We start from the raw sequence: 19112 nt of genomic DNA, 5'->3' as shown, positions 1-19112 counted from the left end.
GGGAATCCAGGAAAGCCAGAAAACCACCTCTCTGTGAAGTCACAACAGCTCAGTTCTCAGAAGTTAGTTTAGATATGCTTTGAAGCAGTCCCAAATGCACTGGTGAAAGTGGCCTGCATCAACTCACCAGAAAATATTTCCTCTCCTCTTATAAAACAAGTTAATTAAATGCAAAAGCTTCTGTTCGTTCAACAGTATGACTGTGAAACATGCAGACAAGTCAGAGCACTAAGTGATGGGGCTCTCAGACCATATTAATTCTGCTGCATTATGTGGTGTATTCTAGGGTTGTCCTTGTTCCTTAACTCAAGCCTCAGGATTTTATAGGCAAGCTGTGCGCTGCATAATATTTCTGCCACGGAGAAGGCCAATGGTACTGGGACCTAGTGCGGATTTTGAATGGGGGCATGGGATTTTGAATGAGGCGGCCTTGAAGAGTCCCTGTAACCTTCCCCCGGAAGTCTGTCTCAGCGTACCACAGTGGTTCCATTCACTTTTTGGCAGTGCTGGGAGCAGGGGACCATGCAAAACCTTTATTTGTCTATAAAGAAAGAAAACAACCAAAAAGAGAGACAACATCAATGGAAGGGAAAGGTTATTTGCAAAAGCTCTGCAGTGACCCTGAGCAGTTATATGTCAGAATAAAGTGCCACATAATTCTCTACCTGATGCTCTGCCAGAGTCATTTGGGAGTCCTGCTGGGACTAGGAGAGGAGGAAAGCACTTATTGAGTTTTAACTGGGTGTAAATCTCTCCGGTGAGGTAGCAGAACACATCTGTGACTGTGAATAAAAGATCTGTTATTAAGGGGACTCGTGAGGGGACAGTGCCAACTCCCCAGTTTGGCTAACTACTGCTCTTTGTGTGCTTTACAGTTAAAAGCTTGGATAGAGGGAGAGGCACACAAACCAGCCACCACTGACACTCCCCTTGGACACTGCAGCTGCAGTACTGGGCTCCAGTCCGGCTATGTCATTATTAGATACCAACAACCTGGAGGGAGTTCAGAGAACAATCAGAATTATTAGACGGCTGGAGGGGCCAATTTATGTGTAAAGATAACAAGTGCTAAATCTGTCTGGCTTGGCGGACTGACAACCAAGGGAGAGAGTCTGTAAATATCTGAAGGGAGGGCAAGCTAAGGGAGGATCAGAAACAATTTTAGGACACAAAATGGGACACAATTAGGAGGGGGAGTTTTACATGAAATGTCAAGAACTACTTGATGGCGATGAGATTTGTATTGGTGCAGATTCAGTGCCCATGGGAAAGGTAGCAAGCCTGTGATTCACAACAGGCTGGACACTGTACAAGGCACACATGTCCCCAGTAGCTCCCGACCCACCTACTTCAATTGTTGTGAACTTAGGAGCCATCAGATTCCTGTACCACAGGTTGGGACTCCATAGGCTAGACAATGCATGCTGGATACCGGGGGGAGCAGGAGTACAATAGACTATGCCACTTTCTGTTATCATCCTGATATCTTACAGCAATATGATCTGGTACCTGTACCTGCAGCCAGGGGGGTGGTCCAGAGGCAGATTACATGAGTGCACACACGAAAGGGCAAATGCGTCCAACTGGACAGCTGCAGAGCCACAGCTTTATGCCTTGGCTGGCAGATGATCCTCAGAGAGCTCAGTAAAAAGGGCAGCTCTCTGCCCAAGGAGGACTCTGGCCAACACACACTTGTGCAGCCTCATTAACCCATTTGTACAGTCCACTATAAATCCTCTGAGTTATGGGTGCATTTGTTTCTCTTAAATTGGCACTGAACAAGCTCCTAAGGCGCTCTTAGCTTGGATGGAAATAGCTTGCTCGCAATCTGTGTGGGTGATAAACTGGAGGGGGGGGGGGGAAGGGGAAGAGCCACTCTCCTCCCCAGTATTAAGTGACCCGACAAAGTCCCCACTCTCCTGTCTTGTTGAAGAGCTCCCCTGCACGTGGGCTGGGAAGGAGAATGCAACCCATCAGTTCACCCTGGCTGGTGCTTGTTTCCACAGGAATGCAGGGAGCCCTTCAGCCCATCACTCCATTAACCTTGCTGTTCTGCAGAAAGCCTATGCTGCCATAACTGGAACTCAATTAGCTGTGTTAATACCAGCTCCGTGCTGCAAGGCGGGATCAAAGAGCACAGTCATTACACAGCAGCAGCAGAAAATCATCACTCCTAGGGCAAGGGAACTTCAAAAAGCAACCAAGACTAATTCTCCACAGAAAGACAGGCTTTTAAGGACACAGTACACAAACTGGGCGATCCAGGGCATGCAGGCAGTTGAGAGGATATCAAAATACAGATCATAGCCTCTTTCTTCTTCGTTTCTTTTTATTCCTACCCATGGCACTCCATCAATATCCACTGCATGCTCCAGCTGTGCGTGTCACCCACGTGTGTCAAAAGCCTCTGCAGCTCCACAGCATGCTTTCATTTCTAGCCATCAGACAGGTGCAATGTACACACCCCTTTCCTCTAGGGCAGAGGTTCTCAAACTGTGGTCCGTGGACCACCACTGGTCCGCGAGCTCCATTCGGGTGGTCCGCAGAAAGCTGACCTAAGGCTAAACTGACAAACATTACACCTGATTTCCCAGAACTTTGCTCAAAAAAGCAGGCACACCCATTGCATTAGAAAGGTAAGACTACTGATATTAAAACGTGAGTTGTGCTTTGATTTGTAGAACTAAAAAGTATATTAAGTGGTCCTCCGAGACCCTCAGCAATCTTCAAGTGGTCCATGAAAATAAAAAGTTTGAGAACCACTGCTCTAGAGCACTCACTCCAATGCATGCCCTTACTAGACAGCAGTAGGCTCAATTTATTGCAAAGCTGTGGCTTTTACCTTTTGTGTTAAAGGAATTCTGCGGGCAAAGTTAAGGCTGTGTTGCAGGGATGAAAGAACTGGACACGGGCAACATGGGCAAGAAAGCTAGAGGGGCTTACTGAGTGCAGGCAAGAATCAGAATGTCATTTTGGTGGTAATGCTTATGGACTGAGGTTGAAGAGATGTGCACCAAGTGTTCTTAACTGGAAACAAAGTTACTGGGAATCCCTGACTTTCTGACTTAAATACTCTTCTCTGCCTGCCTTCATATAGGGAAACCCCTGTTAGGATGTGCCCTAAGGGATATGCCAAGCAAGAGCTCTCTAGTGACCCTTCTCAGGCCCCCCAGAAAGAAAGTAAGTGGTGGTAGACACTGAGGCAGTTATAGCAAAGGCAAACCAGAGTGCTTGAGTATGGAGGAGCCAGTTTTCTGGGAAGATCCAGTAGCTCAGTCAATCTGTAGCTGAAAGCAGTGGTTAAAACATGCCAACCAAACAGCTGTCTGCATTTATTTTCCCCTGTAAATTCTCCTATGCAGAGGGGCTCTCATATGTTGAAGCCCTCTTCAAAATTACAAGCTTCTAATTTGAGGCATAATCCAAAAGGAGTCATTTTTAAATATTTTCCAGTTCTACCACAAAGGCTCTAATGAGTGAGAAAAACACCTGGAGAATCAAATGTGGTCCTCCTTGAAATAGTCTGAAACTGAGACAGGTTTCTGGGAATTATCACATTTAAGAGACTTTAAACAAAAAGCGCAAGCACACCTTCATTATGGAACCACCACAGTGTACCCACAATTACAAATATGGCTTCTTGTCATCCATGGCTCTGGAAGATTTAGTCATGTTTTTATAGGCCTCTGCTATTAAAGACGTGCTGATGGGGAAGCTGAGGTGGCAAAATGGGCAAGGGGAAGCAAAGAGGTATAGGAGTAATGAAGAAGCTTGTCAGCTGTATAGACCCACCGCTGTGTGTGAGCCGAGGCCACAAATGAGAATTCTGGTGGCTTTAGTTTTTCCCCCATCATGAAATAACTTCACAGCTGGCAGCCTCAGTTTTGGAGAGGCCTGCAGCTAAAACAGAGGGGAGTGTCAGTCAGGAACGATGTGCCCAGCTCAGCGTGCGCTCCAAGACAAACAGCAGATTAGCTAAGCAGATGAAGTTTGCCTAGCGCCTGCCTGTTGCATTACGCCAAGGTACAACTGCACACTCTGAATCATCGTCTTGGTCTTCGTAAGCACAAAGCATTAGACAAAAACTGTATTTTTCAACTTAAAGGGATAAATCAGACCACTCCAGGGAACCCCAATCTGGGCAAGAGGCTGTTTCTACTGAAGGTTCTGGGGCAAAGGAAAGGAAATTCAAACCTAATTTTTCTTTTCACTGAAAAAGCTGCACTGAACATTGCAGCACCAGGAAGTTCTCCCATCAGGAATTCCATGAGTCCATACAAACTGCACCAGGAAAACCCCTTCCATGATAACAACGATAAGTGTAGGAAAGGACTAGTGAAAAGCAAGTCAAATTAGCCCAGCATCCACACAGTTAAAATGGTGCCATTGCCCTTTAGCTTTCACTCTTTGTTTCACCCAGAAGCCTCCCATCCCCCTCCACCCAAGAAGTAGATCAAAGTTCTGGGTATTTACCTCCTGGTTGGGTGCAGGGACACAGTCCCTTTCTGATAGGGCTTTTCATCCCTATTAGTACCATGAAAGGCTGAGCTATGAGATCAGCTGCCAGGGGCTGTACAGGGACAACTCTGAGCTGGAAAGGTCAGGAGGGAGGAGGAGAAGAGAAAAGAGGCAGAGGCTTAAGGGACAGGACTCAACAAAATCGCATTTACTCTGGTCACGGTCTTCAGCCAAGCCTCCCAGACAAGTAACCGGGTGTTGTCTAATGGCCATTATTTGGGTTTGACATGTCCAGTGCCTGGGTTTTGAAGATCTGAGACAGACACTGTTATAGGCCCATTTGTCTTCAACACAGTAGACTGGGAGCTCCCACACATCCATCACAGCGCCTCCTGTGGGGGGAGAAACTACATACATCTTATAAACCAAGCGCTCCATCATCATTCGCTCTGCAGCTCCCAAGGGAAACAGGCTGCAGATGTATCCTTCACACCCCAGCCAGGATGTCTATACTGCAGCTCACACAAGCAAGCCTGAGTTAGCTTTAAAGTAGCTAACTAGAGCACTAACCATGTTATTGTCATGGCAGCACAAAGCACAGGATAGAGTAATCCCTCCTGTCTTGACACAGCTGCTTGGGTGGGTGTAGCAACTTCCATAGGACTCTATACTGTCCTGGCTCCAGTGCTGCTCTGAGCCAGTGAGTTAATCCTGTTTAACTAACTCCACAGAGATACACTGGGGAAAGTGGGAAGGAGGGGAACAGAACACTGCAGCCTCCCAACTACCAGGACACAATCAGGTTGCCTGGATCGCTTTTGGCTACCAGCACCAGTACAAGAAGATTCAGTTAAATCAAGAATCACTACAGAGACCTAGAAATAAAACCCTGGAGGTGTGACCCTGGAGATCCTCTGGCCCTCAGTATTAGTGCAAAAAGACCTATGCTAGAAGGCAGTTGATGGTGTTGATGATATATAGAAGAAAGTTTTGATTCACACAGCACTGCAGTGCCTCTGGTGAGAAGACATGGACAGCTCTGTACATGAGACAGTCTTCACATAGATGGGGTGCCAACACCAAGCATCAAGAGTGGAGGAGCTGGTTAAGTGGCCTTGACTTAGGAGAAACATATAATTGTAGATTCCAAGCACTTTTGCTCTTTGCTTGGAAAAATTAGTTACTGCTTAATCTAGCATCTGCCATACCAGATAAGCTGAAGAACAGAAGAGGAAGAGTATTTTTGTATTAGTCTCCACACACACACACGTAATTAGTGGAGAAAACAAGTGAGAATCACCACCTGGTGGGTGTAAGTGCAGCCAAGTGGGGTAGCTCTATAACAGGGATTTTGAGATAGATTTTAGGAGGACAAAGTGAGAATGCTTATACCCAGTGTGTTAAGAGTCCAGAACCAGCAGGGGGGATGAATGTTTTTTGTTAGGATTTAAGGAATAAAAACAGAAGGCACCTGACCACCAGGACTGCAAAAACAAGAAAGAACAAAAACACTCAACCAATTCTAGAAGTACTTAAGCACATAATGCTACTCTCATGGCTACAAGACTCGACTGAAAACTTTTACCAAAGGCAATTATTTCTGAAAAGTCAAGAACTGAAGAGGCACAAGGATAGAGAAAAGCAAGTGTTGTGCACTTCTTCAAAAAAAGGAAACGAGAACAAACTTGACACTTGTCATTCCACAGGCTTTCCAGTAATTCCCATTAACAAAGTTCCATGGTATTTTTATTCTATCATTTAAAAAGGGCAGAGGCGCCTGAAAAAAACAGAACTCTGATATGTACAGGTATCAACAGTTATAAAGAGCAAGTCTCACCAGATTTAACAGCTTCAATAAAAGCTTAGAGGCTAAAAGACTTGGGGCTGCTCAGCCTGGAGAAGAGAAGACTCAGAGGGGGCTTGGTGGCACTCTAAGTATATCAGGGCTTTGGGAAACGTCTATTCGTCAAAACCCCTTACCCAGCACCTAACAACTATAAAACTACGAACTGCAAGATGGGGGGAGGGTAAAGTAACCTTCTAGATGCAATATGTTTGATCTCACCAAATCTTGCTGCCAAAAAACATAAATTAGCTTATGAGTACTATTACCTCAACAACTGGTTGAAGGACAAAGGGTAATGATAAACAGCCATGTATCAAATTTATGAGGCAGACACCATTTATTAGGGGCCACATGTGAAACATCTCCATTAAAATGTTCTAGAGGAGAAGGTAACCTGCTTATTAATTGCAATTACAAATGATGCTAAATTGACAGCAGCCCAAATAGGCCTGCAGTCAGAGGAATCATGCAAAGGTGTTCATAACATTTGGAAATAAATGGGTAGGTGAGGAGTTCTACCTGGAAAAGTACAATTAACATCCTCCTTGTCATCATCCCCAACAAGTGTTCAAATTATTTAAAAAACAATCCCAAAAGTAATAAATGCTGTAAGACTCTGTTTCAAGGCATATTACCCTGTCTAGCAGCTAGCGCAACAGAGATGTTAGGTAATACCTTACAGAAATAAAACACTCATCGGGTCATTGACAGCGAATTTGATAAAACACTTCTGGAGCAAAAAAAGCCACTAGATTTGAAAAGCCAGGCCTTCTAGTCCATCTCCTTGCCAATGCAATATGGCAGCAGAAACAGCCAGGACATTGTTGGACTATGTCCAGAAATAGTGTATCGTGGGCATGGAGCTTGTAATTCCTTCCTATATGGTTCTGGTGCCAATGCATCTGGACTAACCAATTATTTCTGGGCACCTCGTTACCAAAAAGCTTGTCAAACCGAAGCAAAGTAAAAAAAGGACCAGCAAACCCAATTAAGGGCTGGAGTGAGTTACAAAGAAAGATTAAAAAGAGCTAAACCTGTATGGCAGCTGGCTAAGCATTGAGGAGGTGAAGAAGTTGTAATAGTCTTGAGTAGCTGAAGACTTAGACATCAAAGAGAGGGGGGAGGTATTTCAGACAGTGTTAATGGGCGCAACTAGGCTGAAAGGGGTGGAAAAATTTACAGGGAAAAATTAGGGCACTCATAAGAAAACCTCCAAATCATGAGGTCTGTATGGCTGTGCAATACACTCTTCCACAGGAAATGGCAGAACCTATCTTGGGGCCTCTAAAATTAATAGACAAATCACTAGCGCAGGACACTGTCTTATCCTCCTGGTAGTCAAACTTAGTGTTTTTCATATGGCTTGTTCCCCCCCCCACCCCGCCCCAAATCATCCACGACCACAAAAAGCCAAAAGGTTTTTTGGTTTTTTGTTTTTTAAACAATGCAGCGCTACTAACATTAGCTGTCCAACCCCCACTTGCAAGCAGCCCCTTTAGCAGCCCTCCAGGCATACAATGGAGGAAAATTCCTCTGGAATGTCAGCTGGAAGCTTCCCAAGGAGGTCACTGTGAATAGCAAGAAGCATTCACTTTGAGGATGATGCCAAAAGCCCCAATCCCAGCCTCAGCACAGAGCCTGGTCTTGACACTCAGAGAATGTCACTATAGCTGCAATGGTAACTGATGCTCAACTCTTAGATCCAGTTACCCAGCTCTCCCCATACACCTCAGCAGCCCTGTCTACTTTCCAGCACTGGGCTCTGCATCTTGCAGTTGGGTAACAGTACAGACCAGACTGGCTTTCTCACCTGGAAGTTTCACTTCCCTGCACTGCTCATATACACTGTAAGCAAAAGCGAGGGTAATGGAGAAGGGGTCTTCAGTCAGCATCTCATACTGCCAGGATGAAATCAAAGAAAAATTTAGAGTCTGAGCCCAAAAGGGGCACTGCCTGGCAGCATAACAAGTGGCTATCTAGGAGAGGAAGTAGGGCAAGCTTGGGTTGGGCTTTGGAAGCAATCCCTGACTGTTTCTTTCTCAACCGTGCAGCCTTGTGTTAAGCACTCGAAAAGGGGGGTTATATGTTCAGTGAAGTTACATGCTTCTCCTGCAATGAAACATGTGGATGTGTCTAAAGAAAGCAAGTGTCCCCATTCACAAGACAAGGAGATGAAAGATGCCTCACTAACAGGACCGGATACCTTAGCACTGTGCCACTCTCCACTATGGCTACGCACCTGCAATCGACATGGCTCCTTCCTGTCATAGCTCCCTTTGCATCCTGCGCTTTGTGATAGTCTGCTTCCCCCACCCAGGAATAAAAACACCACTCCGATTCCCTTGGAAGCAAAAAATAATCAATCTTAATCTTCCAGCACCTCTCCCCACGCTTGTAGCTGGGACAGGGAGTAGTAGCCCTGCACCTCTGTCAATCTTTCAGCAGGGTGAGCTGTGTATGTCCAGGCTGTAGAGTATGACTCTTGGGGAACTTCCTACTCCTCCTCCAGGACAAAGCTGTGCTATTTAATCCCTACTCAGACCCCAGGCAGTCCTTGTACCCTCCATTCCTAGGTAGTGACGTGCTTCAGCCCTGGGCCCGCTACCCTCAAGGGCCAAGAGTGGTCCCTGCAGTAGAGGGTGCTGGGGGAGATCTACTTCATGCCTGTGTACCCTCCACTGTTAAGGATGCAGCAAGAAGGATACATGGCCACCACAGTTATGCCTCTCTACCCTTCTCATGTAGCCGACTGCTTTGAACAAATACCCGTGGCGAGGGGAGTCAGCATGCTCCACTCTGCAGAAGCAGATGCAATTGGACACGGTGGGGATGGTCACTGAAAGACAAAAGCTTCCCCGTGCACAAAAGGTGCTGGGAACTTGCCTGTTCCTCACAGAGGGTGCTCAACAGCATCATCCCCACTCCTGCCTCCAAGATCCATGCTTGATCTGAGCCCATGGGACCAAGAAGTGACGATAATGGGAAGGGCCACGGACCCCACTTCCCAGATCACTGACAGAATTAAGTGGGAGTTTAACTCACACACACAAAACTCCGCCTTCCGCTTGCTCTCAAGGCTCCAATGCTAGAGGCAGGTCCAAAAAAAAAAAAAAAAGCTCTTCTGAAGGCACCACTCTTCCACTGCCACCCCAGGGAGCCTTTTGTTACCAGCATCGAGGCCTGGACAAGAGCGCCCGCATCTGACTCATTGAGAAAAGGATTAGAAAGAGGAATCTCCTTCCCAGCCTAACCCCTGGAGAAAAGATGCTTTTAATGAAAGCCTTCAGATGGCATTCAGGGTCTCAGCACTGGGACTCCGAGGGGATGGGAAGAGGTTAGGTTAGCATTCAAAGGCCTTTTTGATTGCTAAGCAGTCTAAGCCTAGCGTTGAGCCAGAGCCCCCAGATGATAAAAGTGGCCCTAAACGAAGCTTGGCATATCCAATGCGGCTGTGAGGGGTGAAAGAAGGGGGAGCAGCCAGTGAATGAGGATGAACCCCAGGAAGCTACCTTGCTCCGATGGTGAGGATTTTCCAGCTGGCCTTGGGAAGCCAGTGCCCAGGCGGCACACGTCATGCTGCTGTCCGTGCTCTTTTCCGTTTGAACACAGCTTCCCTAAGGCTTAAAGCCGCCAGTAAATGAAAAGGAAGAAAAAACCTTTTGTGTGTCAAGGCAGGCTTGGGAAAAAAAAAGAGAGTGCGAGAGACAACACGTGGGTGGTCTGCACAGGAGACTTTTGACTTTGTTTTTTGGCTATTTTGTTCCTTGGCAGAACGAGTTCCTGGGGCTTCTCGACACAGGGTAAGGCCAGATCACAGGATCATCTCCAGCCCACCCAGGGGCCAAAGTTCAGCTCACAGCAGACATGCAATTCTGGAGCCATGGAGGCTGCTTCAAAGTGTAGAGAAGTCAGGAGAAATTAAAGTCAGAAATGGTCTGTGCCGGAGGCACAGCAATGGCAGGTGAAGGGGTCTCCCAGATTCGTGACCTCTGCCCCCATCCCTCCAAAACACACCCCCTGGTTTGTGCCACCAAGGTAAGGCAACACTCTCTAGGAACAAAGGAAATCTATTAAATAAAGGCTCATAAGCAGGAGCCTGGAGCACTGGCAAGGCACTTGCTTTCACTGGTAGTGCCCCTGGTCCCTCCATTCTCTAGGGACAGAGACCAGGAAGCTGTACAGACCAGCTATGCTCAGGTAATCCCTGGCCATCCCAGACTCTAGTAAAAATCAGGACTTCTGAAAAACAACCATGTTCTGATCCAAGCTGTACATACAGGACAAGAGTGGAAGCATGAGAAGGCAGGCCCAGCCCTTACCTCCAGAAGGGCAGATAAATGCTTGTGCTGCAGCTGTGCTTATGAAATACAAACAAATGATTGGTCTTTAGAGAGCAGAGCTAAAACACCAGTTATATAAAAATAAATGTAATGAGGTTAGCGGCCTCAGCCTAATCCCTCACAGGATATGCACTCAAGATTATAAAACCAGCAATCCAGCCCTATTCAGCGTGCTGGATACAAACACAATAGGCAATGCTGCAAAAAGGGGGGGGGGGAAGGGGTCAGTCTGAAACAGCAGGAATGATTCAGGTGTGTTGGCAGAGCCCAGGGGACTCCTGCCTCCCTGAAGCCTGGCACAAATTCAAAGCCATGGCTCCTTCAGGAGCAGTGTTTATATTTTGCAGCACGCTTTTATCACTGTTTGTGAAAATGCCATTTAAAGCACGAGGCGAAAGGTTAATTTGAAGCAGCGGGCTTTTATGATGTGAAACGCTGAGGAATTATGCGAGTTTGTGGAATCCAGAACCTCAGAACACTGCATTTTATTCCCCTCCCAAACAAAGGAATTGTTACCCGCCCATACCCTACCTTTCCCCACCCAATCTGGGGTGCTGAGAGCAAACCAGAAAAACATCTGGAGTGGTGTGGAAATCAAAGCACTTCTACACCCCAATGTGTGCTGTGCCAGACATTAAGCTCAAGGGTTTGTTTTGGTGAATGAATTTGTCTTTCAGGGTTTATTTACTGTTACAGGGGTCGGTGGGTTTCTCACTTGGAGCTGGTTGAGGCAGCGCTGGTACAAGAATCCCTGATGTCCCATGGGGTGTAACACAGAGGCCCTGGCTAGGACCCCTGCTTTCAATTCTCATTAGATTGAAGAGTATACTTCTGCTTGAACTTGACCTGCAGTGACCCTTAACATGGAAGAGCCAGTGACCGAGTGTTTCAAGATGTTTGTCCGAAATATGAAAGGCTGACTGGTTCCTTTGCAGTCAGCCCCTCACCATCCCCACCCCCCACCCTCCCTTTTTTTTTTAAGTCTCTGCAGGGAAATGTTCAGCTCATTCAAGCCTTACTTTAGCCAAGGAGCTGCAGGAAAATCTGACTTGGGTGAGGTCAATCACCACTGCACTAGGGGCCACAGCCTGCCAGAAATCTGTGCCTGGCCTTTGAAAGGATGGTGTAGTTGTGGTGAAGGCTATGAAAGTGCTTTCACATGTCCCTGCCAGGCTCCAACACCAATAAGAGTAAGCAGCGGCTGGGAATGAACAATTCGGTGAATGAAAGTGTATAAAAGTGTGAGCATGAATTGTTAAAAGGGAGTGAGACAACCAAGTCTCACCCTAGAACATGCAGGTGAGGCAAGTGACACCAGTCCTGGGGTCCCATAGCAGAGAACATACTGAAGGTAACTCGGGAAAGGTTCCTCTCTGTGATCCCATCCCTGTGCCAAGAGCATCTTAGTTTTAAAGCCATTTTTCCACAAGACTGTGACAGGCCTCTGGCACGTTTAACAAAGAAAAAAGTAGAATGTCACAGGAGCAACACAGCCTCATTAACCAGCCCCAACAGCCAGGCAGCATTGGGTTGGGGGAACACAAGCTGGTCAACACATGGATAAGGCAGCAGGCACAGTTCCCCAAACAGTCCCAGTGCATAGGAGACAAGGAGGGAGCCAGGTTAGGCAAATTGGTGGCTGACTTGCCACACCAGATTTCTTCTCCCCTCAACTTCTCCCATCAGCGCTGCCAGCATTCTTCCACTCTTAAAGCACCCAAATTAAAACAGGCCCACTGCAAAAACTAGATCAATTATCTCCAGCAGGTGGGTTCATCTGAAAATTCACTCGAGATAAATTTAGACTACAGGCTTCTGCATATCAGGTTTACTCAACTGAATCCAAAGCAAAATGCAGACACTCCATCAGCGAAAGCTCTGGCTTGCTAGGATGGACAACACAGCCCCACAAAGGGCTTGTATTATCTTCTACCACCCTCCTTGTAGCAGGCAACTGCTGCATTTGCAGAATACAGTTACAGTTAACACTGTCAACTGGAGCCCACCCTCACTGACTGCCAAGATGAGATCCAGGCACGCAAACAGATTGTTTGTTGAATGTGAGGTGCCCAAATACATCTTGGAGCTCAACTCCAGCACCATAGTCTGACCTTTGTGCCATGCCAATGATTGGCAAGTTAGCAGCACGTGACAGCAAGCAAGCAAGGAGCCAACGATGCATAAGGTGACAGATGAGCTGTGGCAGAGCCACTGTGCCCTTTTCCCGCTGCCTCGCTATTGGGTTAGTGCAGCATGCCAAGCCGAGTGGAAACAGCAAGATTCAAGAGAAGCCACAAGAGGAAAGAAAAAAAGAAAGCACAGCCAAGCTAACAGAATCCAGACGCAACACAGTAAGCCCCAGCAGGACCAAAGCCAACATGTACAAAGGATTCCTCTACCTCTTCTGGGCACAATCATGAGGAATACGGGTGTCTCCTGTTTATGGATAAGAGTGTCTCCTATTTATGGAATCACACAAAGATCAAGTGGACACGTCCCATACGGTCATTTTGCTTGCATCTGCAGAGACTGCCAGGCTTCAGGGAACATCCATTCTCCTCCCTCATCAGCTTCTATTATCCCAGTGTAAATCATGCTTTATGCTTCTTGTTTAAATTCTTAAAACCCTTTGGCTAGGAGGATTTCTCCAGGTAGCTTTGTACTCCGTTTCAATGAGGGCACATTCTAAGCTAAGCTAATGCTCAATGCTAACTCTTACCTAGAAGAGAAACTAAGCTGCTATTTGATCCCACTGGGTCAGGCTCTTTGCTGTTCCACTAAGCATTCCCTACATCCTGAGCAAGCACTTACAGAAATGGTCTGACGTACTAACTTCTTCCCTGCTTCATGGACATCACTGAACATACATTCCAAAGCCAGCAACCCAGGCAGTGCTAAGCATGGTTTCCTTCCCCCTGATAGGTCCAGTGTGAATGTGGTAAAATGCTCCTTGCCCATCTAACTAAATAAGACTGTGGTCTGGAGTACAGTAGAAAGGGGTGTGCAGTGGCACAGCCCATTGAATGGATAAGGACCATTAGTCAGCTCACAAGGCAGCTTGCACTTCACTTCCCATCACTGATCCCTCACCATCCCTAATGGATGGGATGAAGGAGAGTTTCCACATGTGCCATGCACTAGCACAGCCCCAGTCAAAATATATGCCTAGGAACTCTTAGCACATCATCCCTAGTGTCTAGCACAACAGTGAAATGTGCCCTCTTGTGGTAAAGTGAAGACATGCCCTAGCCTGGGCCCAGAAACACTATAAATAATGTGGGTTGGGGAACAAAAAGGGTGTGCACCTTTCAGTCCGATGAAAGGCTTTGGAAGAACACAGAGGGAAGACAGACAGTAGTAAGCTGGGGAGGCGAGGAAGAGGAGGACTCACACGTGATGAAGTAGTCCTGCTGCCTCTTGAACTCGAGGCCCATGTAATTAGGGCTGAACTCCTGGAACTTGATCGTGAAACGGATCTCATGATCAGGCCGGTTGCAGGTTACCAGCACATTGGGATCCATGACAGTGCTGCAGGACTCTGCCTGCTCTCGCTTCACCAAGTAGAGCTTGTAGTATTCGTAAGGCCTGGATGGCTCTGCTTTGGGACAGATAATGTCCAGTTTGTCCCCAATCTCTGGGTAGATGACCAGCCCTTTCCCAGTCATGAACCTAGAGGGAGAGGAGAGAAAAAAGGAAAAGGTTAGTCACATGCCCCATTTGGTTGCTGGTCAGAGCTACTGTTTCTATACTTGACAGGAAAGGGAATGGTACAACAAGGCAGTGACAATTTCTGCTTGCCTAGTACAATGTTCAATTTTCATCCCGAGATGAATTCTACCTTCTCTATCCCCTTCCCTCCTGGAAGAAAACCTAAAAGACACCCCAAGTAGAAGTCCCACTATTTTCACTCTACAAAATTTACATTCTCAGACAAAAGCCTTGCCACCTATGACAAATGCCTGCAGAAATGGCCACATTAAGATGACTCTCCTACATCACACCTCTGTGCCCACCACACATGCCAGGACAGGACAGGTTTATGCCAGGTTCATTTTTAAACAGTGACTCAGGTGATGGTGCTTCAGGAAGTTTGGAGTGAGGAGAATGAAGCCCCACCCAACTGCACTCCCTTATCACCCCCTCAAACCAGAAATGCCACAACAGGGCCAACAGTGCAGTTAGCCCAAGAGAAAACTAGATCTGGCTGCTGCTGGAACCATTTTCTCTCTTCATGGACAAGAGCAATGAAAATTGTGCTCTTTGCCCCACATAAGGGAATGGAAAACAAGGATCCTGCTGGATGAAGGAAATGTGGTCTTGTTCAGTCTTCCAGGTCTGAACACCTGCCTTGATGACATTAAACTTTATTTGGAAATGGCAGATTGTGAGGGTCAGGGGAGAGGTCAGAAGTATTGAAGAGTGGTGAAAAAATCTTTTCTAACCCCAACTACCCACAGGATTTTTTTCATTCCTGAATGGAAGAGAGAATAAGAGCTATCTATAAAGGTTTCTTCTGCTAACATAAGATTTGCCACAGAGCCCTTAGTTGGGCAGTATGCTCAAGGGACATGGGAGGACTGGATGGAGAACGTCAGAGTCTAGTAAGAGCTCTTTGGGGCTGGAAGGCAGGACATCAGAGAAAGACAGTAATGTGATCATAATCAATGCCATAGCTCTGCTATTACAGGGCAATTACTCCTTCTGCAATTTAAATTATGTGAATTAAAGGACTGGGGCAGCAAGGAGGGGAGGGGCAGAACATGTATTTAGTGCAAAGAGTATGATCTGTTCTTGATGGAAGATAACTTAAGAACAGATGTTAATGCAAAATTATCTCAGCTGCAACTCCCTTGATGTAATCTGGGCACTCCAAGAACAGGAGGGTATGAGTACTAGTGAAAGGACCCAGATGGGATGCACCTCCATCTGTGTCCTCCCCTCCTCCTCACTCCTTCCCCAGATGTCATCCAGTCCTTCCCCAGCCCACTTTCCTGCTAATGGAAGATGTCCCTATAGGGACACACCTAGTAGATGCTGTTCTACCCTCCTCCACCCCAAAAATCAATGGGATCAGGCCAGGACTACAGGCATTGAAGAAACAAGATCCAGCATACAAGATCAACCTGCTCTGTGGCTCTAATACAAGTCCTAGCAAGAAGCCAAGGGGCTGGAGTCAGAGCCTGAGCAGCCAGGGATTCTAGCCTCCCATCGCGTGAGCTTCAGAGACAATTAATTTACAGGTTGAGCTTAAAGTCAGGCAGGAAAGGCGGAGCACAAGCCCACACACTCAGGCACACTTGGCAGGGACTCCCAAAGCTCTGCTTGAGCTATAATATGGGAAGAGATGTTCAGATCAGCCCTGATCTCCACCTGTTTTCTAGCCTACTGCTTCAGAGATGGGGGCAGCCCTGGCTTTCACTGTCCTTGCCTTTCCCCTCATTCTTCCACTAGTACAATTAATGAGGCAAGGCTCAGGGCAGCAGTGAAATTACTGACAGAGGCTGCTGTCTGCTACAGAAAGGGGGTTCAGGTATGCTGCCTGCCCAAGTCCTTTCCAGCAGCCTGGAGCTCAGTGGCAGCTGTGACTCCACCCAGACAGAGTGCTCCTAAAAATGTGTTCCCTGGCACAACGGGGGCACCTGTCAGGTTCATAAGAAATCATCCCTCCCACTAAGGGCTCAGATGCAGGAATGGAGGGGCGTGGAGGGGAAGGTTCTCACCCATCTTTGATTCCAATACCAACAACACATTTCAATTCAGGAGCTGTAACTTTACCATGCAAGCTTGGGGGGGAGGGGAAGTAATTAAGTTTCATAAATGCCAAGATCCTTTGAACAAAGATGCATGGTATGCTCACAAAAGAACAGAAAACTTAACCCCATGTGACTGAGTTTTGTGGCTGTAAAGAGGGAGTGATGGGAATAATGGATGGCGTCAAAATTAATCTATTCTGCTAGTTTCCAGCAGACCACAGAGTATCAAACAAATGGTAGACCCCTGCCCCAGCTGGCTATGGAGCCCGGCATGTTAGAAGATCGGCCCCTTAGTGCTTACATGTAGGTCACTTGGCTGCTATTCAGGATCATGTTTCCAAAGTATTGCAAGTGATCAAGTCTTCCCCACCCATCACCTGAGCTCTGAGGCAATCCTATGTGTAGGATTGCATCTTGCCTAAAGAAGCCCCCCTCCTTTCCCTAACTCCCCAACTCCACCCTGTGACAGGCCACAGACATGCACGCTAGGCCCACACAAGCAAACACTTGCACACTCACTCTCAGGTTCCACCCCCAGAGGCAGCAAGATCTAACATCCCTCTCTCCAACCCTGGACTGACTCAAGACATTTCTGGCAAGAACTTCAAGCAACTGAATTCCCTCCTTCAGCCTCCACTGTCTCCCTCCTGCCCAAAAGAGTCCAAGCAGGAAGCCACAGACAAAGCACAGGCAGATGTAGTGAGATTTCCTGGGCAGAGCCCAAATCCTTGGGCTACTCATTTTCCATCTCAGTAAGAAGGAACTCCAGCATGGCTACTTGGGCCAAAGGGTCCTTGCAGGGATGTAAAGCCCTGAACATCCCACCTATCCACCAAATGACACCATCCAGCTACCACAGAGCTGTGGCATAATGGTGTTTGTGGTCGCACGAGATTAAAGTGATTTTTAGACATTAGAGACATTAAGAAAAAAATTAAAAGATATCTAAAATAGGCCAGATGAGGGACTGTGTGAGAATACGCAAACAACCTGAATACATTTGTAATTCTTTTTCATTAAACCTCAGCTCTGAATATCTTGGGTTTACTACATTTGTTTGGGGGATAATCAGAATGCCCCTGCAATGTATTATACCGTAAGTTAATTAGGCATATGCTCAACTTGAATTCATCTTAATTCCGGCTTTTTTCTGGGAACTGGGAACATTCTTCAATTTGTTTTTTTAAATGTTCGTGTAGGAAATTATTAACAATTAAACCATGTGATGCTTCTCATTATTTGTCAAGCCTAAAAACATAAAGGTCTCAGAGTTCAGGACCAGATTCACCAGTTTGCTCTGGCTGGTTTTATTCCTTCTCTCTCACTCAAGCAGTACAAATCAGCCAAAACATACCTGCCAGGAAAATAGAGTTTATATCTGTGCATCATCAGAACACTAAACAGATGAAATATCTACACCAGTTTCAATTGACTTCTTGCCTCCCACATTGGGTGTGCATGTGCTTCAGTTGTTTTTTTGTCTTTTTTGTCCTTCACAATCCCCACACCTTTTTTCTCATTTTCTCCCTGTGTTCCTTGAAGACAATTCTGGTGCAACATGTACCTTTTTAAGTTAAATGCTTAGGAATAATGGTGATTATTGACTTTCTCTGTAACTCAGCTATCTGTTAAGAGCCTGAGAAGATTCTGAAGCACTGCACACTTTCAATGGCCACCACCTTCCACTATTCTCTTAAATACAGAAACAAATTATAGGCTACCATTTACTAAGATGCTTTTTTCAAAATGGCCACCCATTCCCACTGTTCCCCAGAAGGAGTGAAACCAAGCTGATTTCAAGGAAGATAGTGACCCCTATGCGGTCATGGAGTGTGTTGAAGGTTAACATGAATTGTAATGGCCATCTTTGTCACAAGTGGCTTTTGGCCTCCATCCAATGAGAATAAGGAGTGGTAACCATTGTGCAAGAGCTCTGCTCTTCCTGGAATGCCCTGTAAAATTCAGCTGCCTTTGCTAAAGAACACTTCAGCTGCAAAAAAAAAAAAAAAGGAGCAAGAATGATCATATAGATCCCATATGTTAGTGAGCTTCAAGTACAAGAAGTCTGAAGAGTCTCTGTTCTCCACAAGGGATCATTCAGGGCCAAAAAAGGCCCTTACTCAAGGTGACAAATTTCTTCAAGGACATTTTTTTTTTTTTAATTAAGCTGCAACTGAAAGTACCCAACAGCTCCACTTTCAATAGCAAGAAAATTCATTGTACCCTGTACGTACATGCAGTAATTTTGGGAAGGACCTGCTGCATTCTTTATGCATAACAAAGAGGTCAAACCTTCTTTAAAACAAAAACCCTCAATTCAGCCTTAACTGTGGCACTATGACAGGCACCTGCATAATAAAGCACTTTGGGATGCAGGTTGAGAGACGCAATGTACTAGACAAGTTAAATTAAGATATGGCAGATAGGCAAAGCACTGTAAAGTAGGATGGCAATGAGAGTGCAGTTCAGCTGCTTGAAGTGATAACCTACTTATCCCATCCAGGACCTGCTTCAGACCACACTGGCAAGTACAGAGCAGCCCTGGGAGCGTGACTGACCCACCTTGCAGCTTCATGGAGAGTCAGGGATATGGACTCTGACCTACAGGAGTCTCCTCCCCACATGGCTGCACTCCATTATGCCACTGGGACTGCAAGGGGTGAGGGGGGGGAGAGGATGAGGAGGCACGGAAAGCCCGAGGCTGCCCTCTAGCCG

At 46.5% G+C, this 19112-nt stretch overlaps 1 protein-coding gene across 2 annotated transcripts in view; it reads right to left on the bottom strand.

The window, feature by feature from the left end:
• The window catches only part of EFNB1 (ephrin B1), a 101193-nt gene that overhangs the window by 26851 nt on the left and 55230 nt on the right, over window positions 1-19112 (bottom strand). For both annotated transcript variants that reach the window (XM_059732768.1, XM_014607219.3), the window contains exon 2: window positions 14036-14313. In XM_059732768.1, the coding sequence (XP_059588751.1) occupies window positions 14036-14313 (278 nt within the window). The remainder of the gene's footprint in view (window positions 1-14035; window positions 14314-19112) is intronic.

This window comes from Alligator mississippiensis, chromosome 8, assembly GCF_030867095.1.
Source record: "Alligator mississippiensis isolate rAllMis1 chromosome 8, rAllMis1, whole genome shotgun sequence".
NCBI classification, from domain to species: Eukaryota; Metazoa; Chordata; order Crocodylia; family Alligatoridae; genus Alligator; species Alligator mississippiensis.
The sequence above is the reverse complement of the archived record's forward strand: the minus strand, read 5'-3'. Positions and strand labels throughout refer to the sequence as shown.